The 14,467-nt window shown below is 40.9% G+C and overlaps 1 protein-coding gene across 1 annotated transcript in view; it reads right to left on the bottom strand.

Moving 5' to 3' along the window:
• The window catches only part of exoc4 (exocyst complex component 4), a 179,584-nt gene that overhangs the window by 23,322 nt on the left and 141,795 nt on the right, over window positions 1-14,467 (bottom strand). Inside the window, exon 16 of the mRNA XM_034673130.1 lies at window positions 13,644-13,822. Coding sequence (XP_034529021.1) covers window positions 13,644-13,822 — 179 coding nt within the window. The remainder of the gene's footprint in view (window positions 1-13,643; window positions 13,823-14,467) is intronic.

Here is a 14,467-nt window from a genome sequence, read left to right as displayed (position 1 = left end):
GTGTGAAAAGAAAGGGAAAGAGGGAGAGCTTGGGAGCAAGGGAGCATGATGAGTGTATATAAATTCAGCCGGGTGTAGATCAATGGCCATAAATTAGCAAGGGGAGGAAAGGGAGAGAAATTGGCCCCGTCACTCATATGTAAGTCTATTTGGTCAATGAGGCGATTGTGTGCGTGTGTGAACGTGTGTGAACGTGTGTGTATGTGTGTGTACGTGTGTGTACGTGTGTGTACGTGTGTGTACGTGTGTGTACGTGTGTGTACGTGTGTGTACGACGAGTGACTGTTGAGCAGGAGAATGCAGGGGTCCACGATCGATGTGCCGCAGTCAAGCCAGCTCCCCAGTTACTCTTCCTGCCCTTCCGAAGGTCACACGTGCATGTACAAAGACACAAGCGCACACACACAGCTTAGGACCGAGTGTCATCATGTGTAAACGAAGGCCAAAATAATCTATCCATGTGTCCTCTCATCCTGTGACTGATATTTTGGGCTGATATTCACCAAAATTAAGGAAGTTTCACTCAAAAGTGGTTGGTTTCATCACTTGCACATGGATTTGTCCACCCTACACGCTTCGACACAGTCAAGAAATTTTAAACTTGCCGTGGAGTACCAGAATTTTTTACAACCCTGATTCCTTAAAAGTTGGGACGCTGTGTGAAATGTTTTTAAAAAAATGGTGTTTTGATGGTTTTCAAATAATTTAAAGCCTAAATTTAATTGTAAAAAGATAACTCATACTGGGTGACTAAGATATTTGGGCAGGTGGCACTGCATTAAAAACATAAATGACTCTGTAGTGTAAGTCACTGCATGGGCTCAAAATCACATCAAAAAACATTGTCTGTGGTCAGAGTTTGTTGCTGCATACATAAATGCAGATTAATACTGAGGAAACCAGGTATAAATATGATCTTGAAATGCTGGGGACTTCTCTGGAGGGCAAATTTAAGATGGATTGAGGTGAGGGGAAACAGTTGTCCTCTTGTCTAACAAATCAAAATTTGACATTCTTCATTCACAAACATAAACTTCTGTCGAATGTAAAACAAGCCACACTGTGTAGTGGTAGACAATTTGCTGGAGCGCTACATGTCCAAATGTATCCACAGTGCATTACTGACATTACAGTATAGTCTCCCATAAGTTCATCAGGATGAAGACTAAATTTGAATTGCAGAAATCACATGAAAAACTTCAACAGCTGCTCCGATGGGAAACCAGAGCCTATAAGTAGATATTAAAAATGTGCAAAAGTAAGGACACTTCAAAACGGTCATGTTTTGGTCTGTTCTTTGTTTTCTTTCAGTGATTTTTGGTTATTCTTGTCCCTGTTCAGGTGTCATTAGTTTCTAGGGTATTTTGTTTAATGTGTTGCTTTCCCTTGAGTTATATGTTCTCCTTTTCTGTATACTAATGTGTATTTCTTGTCTGTGTTTTTGTCTCATGCTTCCTGTTGTAGAATCTCCCTGTGTGTTAAGTTTAGTTTTACTTCCTGGGTTTTTCCATCCTTTGTGATTGTCCTCACCTGTGCCTCATTAGTCTCCCCTTTGTCCCCTTACTCGTTACCCAGTGTGTTTGTGTGTTTGTAATGTTGTATCCAGTGTTCCAGTGATTCCTGTGTCCCCAGTGATTTTTGTTATTGCATGGATTTTGAGTTTATTAAGTTTTTTTCTTTTGTTAATTTAAAGTCTGCACTTGGGTCCTCCTGTTGGTTTCTGACACCGTGACAAACACAGGACAAGGGCAGAAATGTTTGCAGAAAAAAACAATAAGAGTCTGTTGTCTGAAGATATGGAGACTTCTACCGGTTAACAGTAAAAAACTACAATAAATCTGTGCAGGGAGGCAAAGTTTAGAAAAACTCTGGACTACAAGATGACATGAGATCTCAGATCTGCTAAGGAACACACTTATCGTGCATTTTAGTCATATGGCACTTCAAATATCTTGGCTATAATGCTCACTGGTGAAAAACTGAGCAACTTTTTATTTCAAGTTTCAGACCATGAACACTAAACTTGACCCAACTGCACGAAAATGTCAATTTTAAAACATTTTTGAATTCCAACATGGATTTAAAACGACCAAACCACAGCTAAAATCACGGCCAAATTCCACCAGATCTGTGTCCAGTTTGCCTCTGATCCTTCACGGCATCAGATCTGATACATTTCTATTCTAGTCAATGTGTTAACGTCCACTGGATTTGCTCCGTTGCCTTACGGCTGAGCCTCTGATCCAGGGGGGTCAGAGCCCTCCGGATCAGATACGAAAGTATTCTACTTTAACCAGATGCCAGAGCTTGACGTATCAATCTCAACAGAGCAGATCGAGCAGGACAGAAAGTCAGGCACCAAAACAAAATGAAAACATCTGATTAATTTTCAGAATGAAACACTCTGTGTTATCATCAGATTGTTTTTCACTTAACTACAACAACAAAATGTCATGATGAGCGGAGCCAGGCCTGGAGTCAACAGGTCAGAGGTTTTCAGAGAATGATAAAGGCAACATGGATGAGGTGAGGAGGAGAATCGTTGATTCAGTAATTTCCGCAGGAAAACCTCAGTCACATGACTCCAGCTGTCCGGCAGTCCTGCTCCAAGCCGCTTTGGACAATATACTCCTTAAATGAGCGTTTGCTACCAGCAGACATTTAAAGATCTACATGTCCTCTAACTTCATAGGGCTTTCTTCTCTACATGGTTAAAGCTACCATGTGCTTATGTTTGCATTTAGTATGTGCTGTTAAATATACGCTTTAGTAACTTAAGTTCCCAGTTCCTTTAAACTAACCCCTGATAAGACGTGGGGTCCATTGGCTTCAGCAAACAGCAGTGAGGTGTGTGTCATGACCATCCAATCAGTACAGCAAACACACAGCAGGTGTGTGATGTGACATGAATGTGACAGCGGCTCTTACAGACCATGCGTCTGACTTCTAGAGATAAAGGTTGGAGTTTTTTTTCGTCATAAAGGTTGTACATGTGATACGTGGGTCTGTGTATGCAGAAGTGCCCTGTGCTGTATCTATGTGCTGAGTTGCTAATTAGCTGTCTCCTTGAGCAAACCTCCCGTTAATGTGTGGGAGGACACTGCAGTGCAGTCGTTTGCAGCAGGTACAGGCGGTCTCTATTGTAACAGGGTGCTTCAGTTTAGAGTCCTGTGGTTTGAAGACTTTTACTCTGGCTTTGACAAATAAAGAGTGAAATCAATTCTGAGTAGCATCTAAAGTTTGCAATAAATGTCGCTGAAAATACTTTATAAAATTGTAAACAGTTCATTAAAAACAATCTGTGGTCAGGATGTTTGCTCTACTACAATATTTATTAATTTAAATTAAAATATTTAGGGTTTCAAATTGTCAATGTGAAGTCTTTCCTTTTGTTGCTGCCAAAAGTTGTAACTTCACTGAAAAATACAAGCCCTCCTTTCCTCATTTTTCAGTCAGTTTCATTGTTAGCACAGCTACAACGCCCACTGTGAGCTCTGAGATAATTACAGTGTAGGTTTACTAACAGGTCAGGTTTATAATCAGGCTGTATATTTGTTAATCTGAATACTTCACATCACACTAAGGCAGGGCTCTCCACATTAAACCAGCTGATTGAAATTATTGGGTTGTATCAAACACAGAAGAAGCTTCACACAAGATGTTGGCGCGACACTCATTGGGAGATATTATTACGATTATTTTGGATGCCTAAGTGAAAAAAATAAACATCTCTGAGTTCTTCTATGATCTCACAGGGAACCAATGTTAATTTTGGCAGCTATTTTAGATTTAGTTGTAGTCACATTTTTGGCCTTTATAGTTTCAGTCTAGTTTTAATTAATATACATGTCAAGTCTTTACTTCTATTCAAAACAATTTCTCTCATTAAACTCATACATGTTGTTGATCAGATATCAGTATCAGGTGTTTGAATCTGCAACACTTCACTCTCAACACTTTTTCTTCATTTAAATAATGTAGCTAATTTAACTCTACCACCAATGTACTGCTGCCATGCTGACCCTGCTGAACTACTAACTCGAGTAAGGAAAGTACAGTCTTCCAAGCTAAAGTTCCCAAATAGACAGAGAGACGTGGAGAGGGGGACCAAATAAGAGCAGCAGACATTAGGGGTAAATGTTGTGAATGGTACTGTGGACAAGGAAATACACAAAATGAAATAAAAAATTATGTTACATACGAGACAATGTAGATTTGATTAAGTATTCAGGCATGTATCAAAGTGCCATCTAAAATGTAAGACTTCTCACAAGTGAAGAAAAGACCTTTTAAGACATTTCAAGGCCTTCAATTTTGAAAGCCTGAATTCAGACCGAGCCAGTGGGACAGTTTTAATGTTGAGCCCTAATTGCAAAAATAAAAAAAACTCCATAAAATGGCCAAACTTAACAGACTATCCAACAATGCTTTGACTCAGATGTTCTCTCGTTTGATACTTGTTTTTAGAATTGCTCAATCAACAGCCTTACTTTAAAAAATCAACAATACCAACACGACAGCTTCCTCTACCAGCAGAAAACCAACGCTGCCATAGATTAGATCTTCAGGCTGGTGATATCAATATCAATCACGGCTGAATGAGCCGCAGGCACAACAAACAAGATCGGCCTTAACAGAAAAAATCCAGCCTGATTTCTCAAGGGAGCCGAGCATAATGACATTAATTGACTTTATTTGATTGTGTTTAGAGGATGCTGTGTATTCTCCCTGGTCACCTATCAGATCATTAATGGATACAAAAGCACAAAACTGCCATTCAAGCAAAAAGGAGGAATAAACAGAATGTTGTTAACACAGCCGAGGAACCTGGAAGCTGCATTAAATGATCTATGACAGTGTTGTCTTGTTGTAGGAGAGGAACAGAGGGAATAGGAGCAAGTGTGGTGCGTTTTCTGTTTATACAGATGTTAAACAGGCAAATCATGCTTTTATAAAGTGGTATACAAAGCACTAGATATAAGGTGTTTTTGTTGGATATCATTTGAGGACATTATTCTCGGAGTTGGAGGTCTGAGTCTTGTTATCTGCATGAGAAAGTGAGCGCATTTCTCTGCCTGTCAGAGTGTTTCCCTCTGAGCACGTGTGTGTGCGTGCGTGTGATCACACAGGTGAGTGTGGGAAAGTGTCTTGAAGGCTTCTGTTTCCTCTCATGTGCATTAGACTCACTCACTTTGGCAGCAGGAAGGAGGGGGAAAAAGGGTGGGGGGGTGGGGGGGTTTCCACTGTGGCATACACTACTGGAGGTCTCTCCGGGGGGGCGTCCATGAAACACAAACGCCAAAAAATAAAGAAGACAGACACACATGGATTCACGCTTTGATGATGCGGGGGAGGCGTCGCAGCATGGGAGGCCGCCATTAGGAGTCAGGGACAGACGGGCGAAAGGAGACGACTCATTGGTCCTGACTGACAACTTTCTTTCCTTCTTTTTTCTCTCTCTGTCTCCGTCTCCTGATTCAATGTGAGGATATGTATGTGCTTGTTGTGTTTCTTTCTCATGTGTAGGCATGCATATATGTGTGTGTATATGTGTGTGCATGTGTGCTGAGCTTATCCAATTATTTTCCAATCCCATCTAAGAGAAACGTCTGTCGCTTGCCATCTGTGGAAGATGAGGGTGGCAGACATGAAGGGAGAAGATCAGTGACAGAATCCTCATTTTTTTACACTCATAAAGCCTGCACACGCACACAGACATAATCAGTTCAGAAAAGCACAAACACAAACCTTCTCCTTTGACCTGTCGGCCATTATAGTAACAAATAACGCTCTGTGCGACGAGAAAACAACAAGTTTTGACATTTTCTGCAGAAACAGATGCTGAAAATTTGATACAAATCATGATCCTTGTTCAAAAAGTACAGCATGTCCTACCCGGCTGGAGCAAATGAAGAGAAAATGGAGAAAGATAAGCAAAGGACAGTATCCTGCAGCAGTGGAGTGATGAATGATTCATAGATGACTGACTGAGCAAGAGAGGAGTTATTAATTATTTTGGTGCCTCTGGTAGAGGATGAACATCTGCACACAGGGATCTGAACTCCTGTCCAGAGAGGAAGAGGGGAAGGGAAAACGAGGAGGGGGGTAAAAAAAAAGAGGATGAGATCGAAAGGTTCTGATATCTAAGGACGACAAAACGCTTAGCGCTGTCAGATGAGAATTCTTAACAGAAAGGAGACAACAAAGGATGATGTTTCCACTATTGCAGAAACAACAGCCTCATCTCCCTCTGTAACAAGTCCCTAAGGCTGGTGCAGTGAATGAGAATGTGCTTTCAGTCAACTTGCCTTTCTAAATGGAGTCAAGAAAACAATCACTGCAAGGGAAACAGTCAAGACTGGAAAAAAGTGTGTTTCATAAACCTTCTACATGCAGCAGAGGAGTGAAGGAACGTAGTCCCATGAGGAGAAATAAAAAATGATGTTACATACGAGACAATGTAGATTTGATTAAGTATTCAGGCATGTATCAAAGTGCCATCTAAAATGTAAGACTTCTCACAAGTGAAGAAAAGACCTTTTAAGACATTTTAAGGCCTTTAATTTTGAAAGCCTGAATTCAGACCGAGCCAGTGGGACAGTTTTAATGTTGAGCCCTAATTGCAAAAATAAAAAAAACTCCATAAGATGGCCAAACTTAACAGACTATCCAACAAGTCCCTAAGGCTGGTGCGGTGAATGAGAATGTGCTTTCAGTCAACTTGCCTTTCTAAATGGAGTCAAGAAAACAATCACTGCAAGGGAAACAGTCAAGACTGGAAAAAAGTGTGTTTCATAAACCTTCTACATGCAGCAGAGGAGTGAAGGAACGTAGTCCCATGAGGAGAAATAAAAAATGATGTTACATACGAGACAATGTAGATTTGATTAAGTATTCAGGCATGTATCAAAGTGCCATCTAAAATGTAAGACTTCTCACAAGTGAAGAAAAGACCTTTTAAGACATTTTAAGGCCTTTAATTTTGAAAGCCTGAATTCAGACCGAGCCAGTGGGACAGTTTTAATGTTGAGCCCTAATTGCAAAAATAAAAAAAACTCCATAAGATGGCCAAACTTAACAGACTATCCAACAAGTCCCTAAGGCTGGTGCGGTGAATGAGAATGTGCTTTCAGTCAACTTGCCTTTCTAAATGGAGTCAAGAAAACAATCACTGCAAGGGAAACAGTCAAGACTGGAAAAAAGTGTGTTTCATAAACCTTCTACATGCAGCAGAGGAGTGAAGGAACGTAGTCCCATGAGGAGAGCACGATGCTTAGGTCCAGAAACCCTGCAGCATGGACAGATGGCCGGCTCCTGTGCGCCAAAGCATTGCTAGGCCGCATAAATGTGCACATATTAAGTTAGGTAAGCAGTGAAAGTCTGCAAAAGGAGGGATGGTGCATGTTATCTTCTTCTTGTTAGTAGGTATTTAGTGTGCAAAGTTCCAACAAGGCTGCTGGGCACTCTGGGAAGTATTATAAAAAGTGACCAAAACTCATGCATGCACAGCAGTTGATAAACAAACCAAAAAAAAAAAAACGTCTGTCTTGCTGTCATTGCCCCCAGGCGTGAGTGTGTGAGTGTGTGTGAGTGTGAGTGTGTGTGCTGTTAGGTAAATATTTTCAGAGTGGATTGCAAGTCCAGTGCTGCTACCAGATGGGCGATAAGACCCTTTCTGCAGCCACCTTCACGGCCAATCACCATCAGTGGTCTGCCTAGAGTCTCACATGCATGCATATCAAACACACACACACACACACACACACACACACACACACACACACACACACACACACACACACACACACACACACACACACACACACACAGAGAAAGGTGCAGAACACTGCATGTGCACACACACCTAAATTGAGTTAAGATTCAGCACCTTGAGGAGGTCAAATATGCATGTTCATGTTTATACATAGCAATGTGTGTATCTACACACCAAGCAGGATTCAATCACAGGGGAGGGTGACTAAAACAAACGCCCACTGCAGAGATCTCGAAGATGTACGAGAGAGTCTTCCAGAAACACACCACTTGAAGAAGAGACAGAAAAAATGTTCACAGTAACAAGACGAGGAAGACGTAGAGGGAAGAAAGAAGACAGAAAAAAAGAAATCAGAATGCATCAAGAAAGTAAGAATGAGGAATGAAAGAAAGAAAAAGCAAAAAAAAAAAAGAGTGAGAGGAAAATGAGTTGTTCATACCTGACTGCTTCTGTAATATAAAATCCAATTTGGAGAGGCATAGACGTGAGGCGGGAGGGAGGAGGATGAGATAAGGTGGGGTCCTTCTCCCCTGCCGTACCCTTGTCCCATCTTACACAGCGCGTGCTTATGAACACACAGACACACACACACACACACACATGCACGTGCACTCATCCCAACGCACACGTAGTCCGTCATCAGCTCTGCAAACACTAAATAATGAACAATACGGAGGCTGTCCTGGCATGATAAGTGACTGCCCTATCCTTCCCATTAGTGCCACCCGACAGAATTAATGATAATTATGTCACGTCGCTTCCCGTACTTTTATTGAATTCTTATCTGCAAATAAACGAAGGAAGCTAGCGTCAGAGCGAGAGGAAGGGAAGAAGGGAAGTTTTAAAAAGAGATAGCGACAAAGTCAAGTCCAAATAGGAATATCTGAAAAGTCCCATTTAATTATTTCGTGTCTAAAAGAAAAGCGGCGATATGGAACAGTAAAAATAGTGCAAGTTCAATGAGCAATCAGACGACGTGGAGCTAGAGAGTTGAGACAATAACTGATAAGGTTTAAAGCACTGTCTCTATCCCTGCAGGAGAAAGGTGCATATTTTACCAGTTCTTTACTCTGCAAGAGGACCAGACCACTGCAGATAATGTGTTCTGTTTCACTGTAAAACAATAACCCCACAGGTGAATGAAAGAGACATCTTGAATTTGATGAATAAATCTGTAGACTATTACAGGTTTTGGTGTGTTGAAACTCAGTAAAGTACAGTGAAAATCTTATTCATAGCAAACAAAATCATGTAAATATCAAGCAGCAACCTCCGATGTTAAAAAATGACACCAATGTTGGAGTACAAAAAACTGCAGTTCCCTGGGTGTCCACTTGAGGCTGGCTCCAAAAGCCAACGGAATCCACATTAATACTCAGGTTAAAATGGCCATTTTTGTAGCAGCTCCATCTCTTAACTGTTTCTTGGCTTACAGAAAGTTAAGGTGAGTCAGCAGTTCCCATACGGCGGTTGCCATCGTTGGCCAATGGGTGACATTACTGTCTGAGGTATCACCTTTGAGAAAATAATGGCAGACTACAAAATCTTCAGTGGCTGCCACCATGACTGTTAGCTTCTATTTAGCTGCAGATTTAAGACCGGATTATACCTCTATGTGGAATCAACACTGTAGCCTACGCGTAGCCCTGTTCAAACGCAGAAGCCTTGGCACGTAGCCTGACTAGCACCTCCTCCAAAATGTAACTACCCAATGAAACAACTTGGACTGCAAGCCTTGTGAATGGTCTGTTGGGTGGCATCGTATTTCCTGCATTTACAACATTTCAAGCATCATCGTATGTACATCGGCCATAAATTATATCTCCTCCAGCATCCCCTCTCTATTACTCTTTGTAATAATTGTTGGTCAACTGCTGCATTTATCAGTTCCATTTTCACATAATACACTTGGAGTTTGCATATTTCCCCCTGGACAAGCAAGTAGAAGACATGGCAGGATCGGAAATAGTGGATCTGGCTAGCATAGAAACCTCACTGAGTCGGCCACTACGGCGTCGGGTCAAAGCAGAAGTATAAACCAGGCTTCAAGAGGTGTAGTGACTTTGAACAGCAAAGTTAAACATAGATAGCGCCCTTTTCTGTTTACAAAAGGGTGCTGCTAATCATTTTACATCTCACTGATTTGAATTGTTCCCGGTGAGTACCAATTTTCAGCTGTCTCACAAGGTATTGTTCCAGCCCTATTAACACCATAGTCAAAAACATGTTAAATACTGAGTGAGCTTATTGGAAAGACGGTAACAACAACAACATGACTTCTGCATTGGGGTAAGAAAAAATGTAAAAACTAGGCTGAAGTCTCTGTATCAGTGTTAATTTCGTAAACAAAAATTAGGATGATAAATGTTCGTCAAAGACCCCATTTTTTCATGACGAAAACAAGAGCTAAAGTTCACCACTAATAATAAAAAATGTTTCTTTTGTTTTTGTTAAGGAGACGATGACGAGACAAAAATGTAAGTGGCTGATGGCCGGACATTAAAATCCATGTTTTCCCCCGCTGTGCGTCTAATCTTTAAAAATCAAAGCGATGCATTCCTGTGACTGGCTGAGTTACTATCTGTGTGAACCTGCTCTCCATACATCTGTCATGTTTTCATTAATGATTTTTACCTCAGGATGTGTGTTAGAGACAAGGGATGTCTGTTTACTATTTGAAGTTTGCAGTTCTTGCGGATATTACCGTGAAAAGCTCCGGGTCTAAAGCTTGATTTATTCCAGTTCGGTGATCAGACACATTTAGTAAGTTTTGATGAACTCCTGGTCATCAAAGACGCTAATGCATTTCAGAGTGCCGTGAACCGTCTGTCCAGTGTGCCCGTCACTGCAGGTGCATTCAGGGACTGATCGACTACATGAATTATTTTAATGAGAGAAAATGTTTTGGCAAAAATCCAAGACTAAAATGTGACCAACACTAGACTAAAATCTTTTGAGTTCTCATCGACTAAAACTAGACAAACTATAAAGGGCTGAAAAGATTAAATGTTACTAAAACTAACAGGCTAAGACTAAATCTAAAATAGGTGCCAAAATTTACACTGCTTTGTATCTCACTAAACTATTGCACTACTTTTTATCAAAATAATGCCAGTACATTACAATCTAAAATGAATGCTTCAAGTGAGAGTATAAAAACAAACCTGAGCATACTGTAGGAGTCATGAACATGATTTTAATGGTTCCCTTAAACACTATCATGTGATGCTATTAAAAAGATATGAAGTTGAAGGAGAATATTACAAGATGCTAGGATCTGTAATGAGATTAAACACGTTCTGGAAGTGATAACGAGGATTAAACATAATGATAAATGATTAACAAGGCCTACTAGAGACAACGTGTCTGATAGAAACACATACTCACCTTGTTGTGATCCGTAATTAATGACACAAAAGTGTACAGAGAATGCTGGAAATGCTTTCAACGGTTGTTATTAGGAATTTGTGCACACACTTGCTAAAGGATAATGAGTGTGTTGTATGTGTAAAGTGCTCTTTGACAACTCCAGCAGAGAAGGTAATAAGAGCGTGATAATACACTCAAACCAGAGCTTAATGAGGCACAGGTAGGAATGTATCGCTGTAAGAGAAGTGTAGCTAAGGATGAGAAAACGTCACACACCTTCAACTGTTACCCTCCGTAAAGCATCCAGAGAATGTTTGTAATCTGGAGTGTATTCTGATCAATAAGTGCCTAACGAGCAGAGAGGGTAGTAAGCAACATCTGCTGGGAGAATGATGTAATATTGCAGTATGGTGTAATAAGCCAGTCAGAGGAGGATGTGTGACAGAGTTTATCCCAGGTAGCTTCCCATGGTTAATTTTAAAGTAAGCCATCAAACTCTTGACATCTTTAAGATTCCTCGTGAATTGGCACATTTAACACAAAAACGGAGTAGTTTATTAAAAAGAGGCAGTTTTGGCATTCATGAGAGCCTATCTGTGTTTGCTAAAGTGAAAAATAAAACAAGAAAATGAAATATAAAAATGAGGATAACAAGTGTTTGGAATGCAACGATCTGACAAACTGATTGTACGTGTTGTTTTTTAAGGGGGTAGAAAAAACAGCAGCAGATGTCTGGTGAAGGTCCAAAATGTATTCTGTCCATCAATGTTTTGTCAAAAAGTATTGCTTATGTAATTCTGACATTGAAAAACACCTTGATGATGTGCAGTGAACAGGTGCACTCAGGGCGTAAAATTAACTTTTTACCTCATCTGGAATTTGCTAGTGACCTCCAAAAATTTACCAGCCAAAAATATTTTTCACCAGCCAAATGAAAAAGCTGCCTGTTCCTCTTCTTCATCGTCTCCTGCCTCTTTGTTTATCCTTTTTGTTTGTGGTGGCTTCACGCCGGGAATGTGTTGCCACATCTTCATGCCGTGCTTCTTCAAGCAAAGGGAATGAATAGAACTCCAGTAGCTGACGTCACGCCGTTCCCGACGTACCAAATCACAACAGAAGTACAGCACGCTGTGAGGGTCAAAATAGCCTGACACTCGGGAGAAAAGGCAAAAGTATGAAAACGAAACCTCACATGCAATACAAAATTTTCCATCGGCCACTGGCAGGTGTGTGTTTTTGTTTTACATGCCAAACAATTTTTTTACCCGCCATTGGCGCTTGGCGGGTGTTAATTTTACGCCCTGGGTGCACTGATTTGAGTTGATTTCAAGGATTAAAGTTGGTTTGTCTGGTTAACGAGTGGAGTGTGGATGTCGGGCAGAAAACATCAAAATTAGCCTTTCTTAAGCCGGCCCCTTTATCTACCTGTGTTCCATGAAGAGTATCAATCAATTAATCAATCAATCTTTGTGTTAGCGCTAAATTGCGACAAACGTTATCTCAAGACGCTTTTACAAACATAGCAGGTACAGACCATACTCTATGTTAGATTATTAACAAAGACCCAACACCAAGACAGGATAAGATCCAGTCCCCTCTTACAGACGGGGCTCAGTCTGATCTCCTCTTAATCCACCATGAGCAGTTCACTTTGTAGTATTTCGCTAGTTACAGCGGTAAAAACCTTGGGCAGAACCAGACTAATGTTAGACAGCTGTCTGCTTTAAACCGAATGACTTCCTTCGTGAGTCGATGAAAACCTACCTCAAAGTTCTGAGAGCTCTCCTCCAAGTTCTTTTTCCTTCCATTCCCATGGCAGCTGCAACTATACGTTTCCTAATCTTCTCTATCTTAACATTAGTTGTTATGAAAAGTGTCTGTCATGGTGTCATGTTGTAAGCTTCTTTTCACGGCTCCAGAGCTAGTTACAGCAGCAAGGAAAAACTTCCTTGAACAGGCAGAAACCTTGAGCAGAACCAGACTCATGTTGGACAGCAATCTGCCTTAGCCTCAATTAGTATGTCTTAACCTTGTTCATTTATGTTTACATGATGAATGTATTCCTCCATTGCATTCCATAGGTTAGTCCATTGTTCTCTGTTGCATCAAGCCTAACAGAACAGGTGACCAAACTACCCTGACCTAGCGTCAGTGCAAAAGGAGGGCAGGGTTTGGATGGGGAAACAGTGTACAAAAATGTCTTTAAAGTTGTAAAGCTGAAAATCTTTTTCTTTGGCCTCTTTGCAACCAATCAGCCGCTGACATTTGTTTTAATCAAAGTCCAAGTGGATTTTCAGTCATAGATTGTCCTGGGACATCTTGCTTTAGGTCCCAAGCTTTGGCAGCAATAAACACTGATGCACCCCAACAAAGTCATAAACTCAAGTTTTATAAACTCCCTTATCTAGTATAACTTCTACCTCAGGTATGATTTTGCCACAGCGTTAACCTACTTCTGAACTCCAAAGACCCCCTTGAAGATTTCCCCCCCTTTACTTACTGGAGGCTTGAGGCAGGCTGGCGAAGAACGTCTTGAGGCGCCCTGCCAGCCACTCCATGCTCTCGTGAAGGTTCGCCAGAGCCTTCAGGTCGCTGACGTCACGCAGGATCTCATTCTGGGGGATTAACTTGTCTCCTAGGTTCCCAGTCAGCACTTCGGACTCTTTAGCAAAAGCAGCCCTGATTGATGCAAAAAGAAAGAGGTGTCAGTCTGAGAGAAAAGAAATATTGTTCTTGTGATTTGACCATAAACCAGACGTGAATAACTGCTGTGCTCCGGAAACATCTCTGATAATACGAGGAGAGACTATTAAAGAAGCCTATAATCAGACAACATTATTGAGTTACATGAAGGAAATAAGTTATTAGAGTGCTAATGGAACTTTCAGTGTCTTGTCTGGCAGAGGCAGAGAGTGGCTTATATAACTGTTTTACTACCCTGCTTTCTTACTGATCTTCTGATTGTGTAAGAAGCTTGATTCTGATTGGTCAAAAACCCCTTCACTATGGTTATTAACTTTTAGGCAAACTGATCACACGTCATGTCAAATCAATCCCCGGAAAAGAGTTCCAGGATATTTTTCTTCTTCTTGTTGACACCATAGACCGTACGGTGAGGTAAAATTGTTAGTTTCCGTTCGCATCAAAACAATGTGGCTAAAACACTAGTTTCGGTTAGCATGCTAATGCAGCAGGCTAAGGACTGTTTCACATTGGATCCTGTCCGGCAATGATAGTAACGACAGTGGAGCCAGTGAGTGCAACTTTAAGTTACAAAGAAACTTAAATCATGAGCGGTGGTGATGTTAGTAGTAGTGTTAAAAG

Source organism: Notolabrus celidotus, chromosome 21, assembly GCF_009762535.1.
Source record: "Notolabrus celidotus isolate fNotCel1 chromosome 21, fNotCel1.pri, whole genome shotgun sequence".
NCBI lineage: Eukaryota > Metazoa > Chordata > Actinopteri > Labriformes > Labridae > Notolabrus > Notolabrus celidotus.
This window is presented reverse-complemented; position numbering and strand designations above follow the sequence as displayed.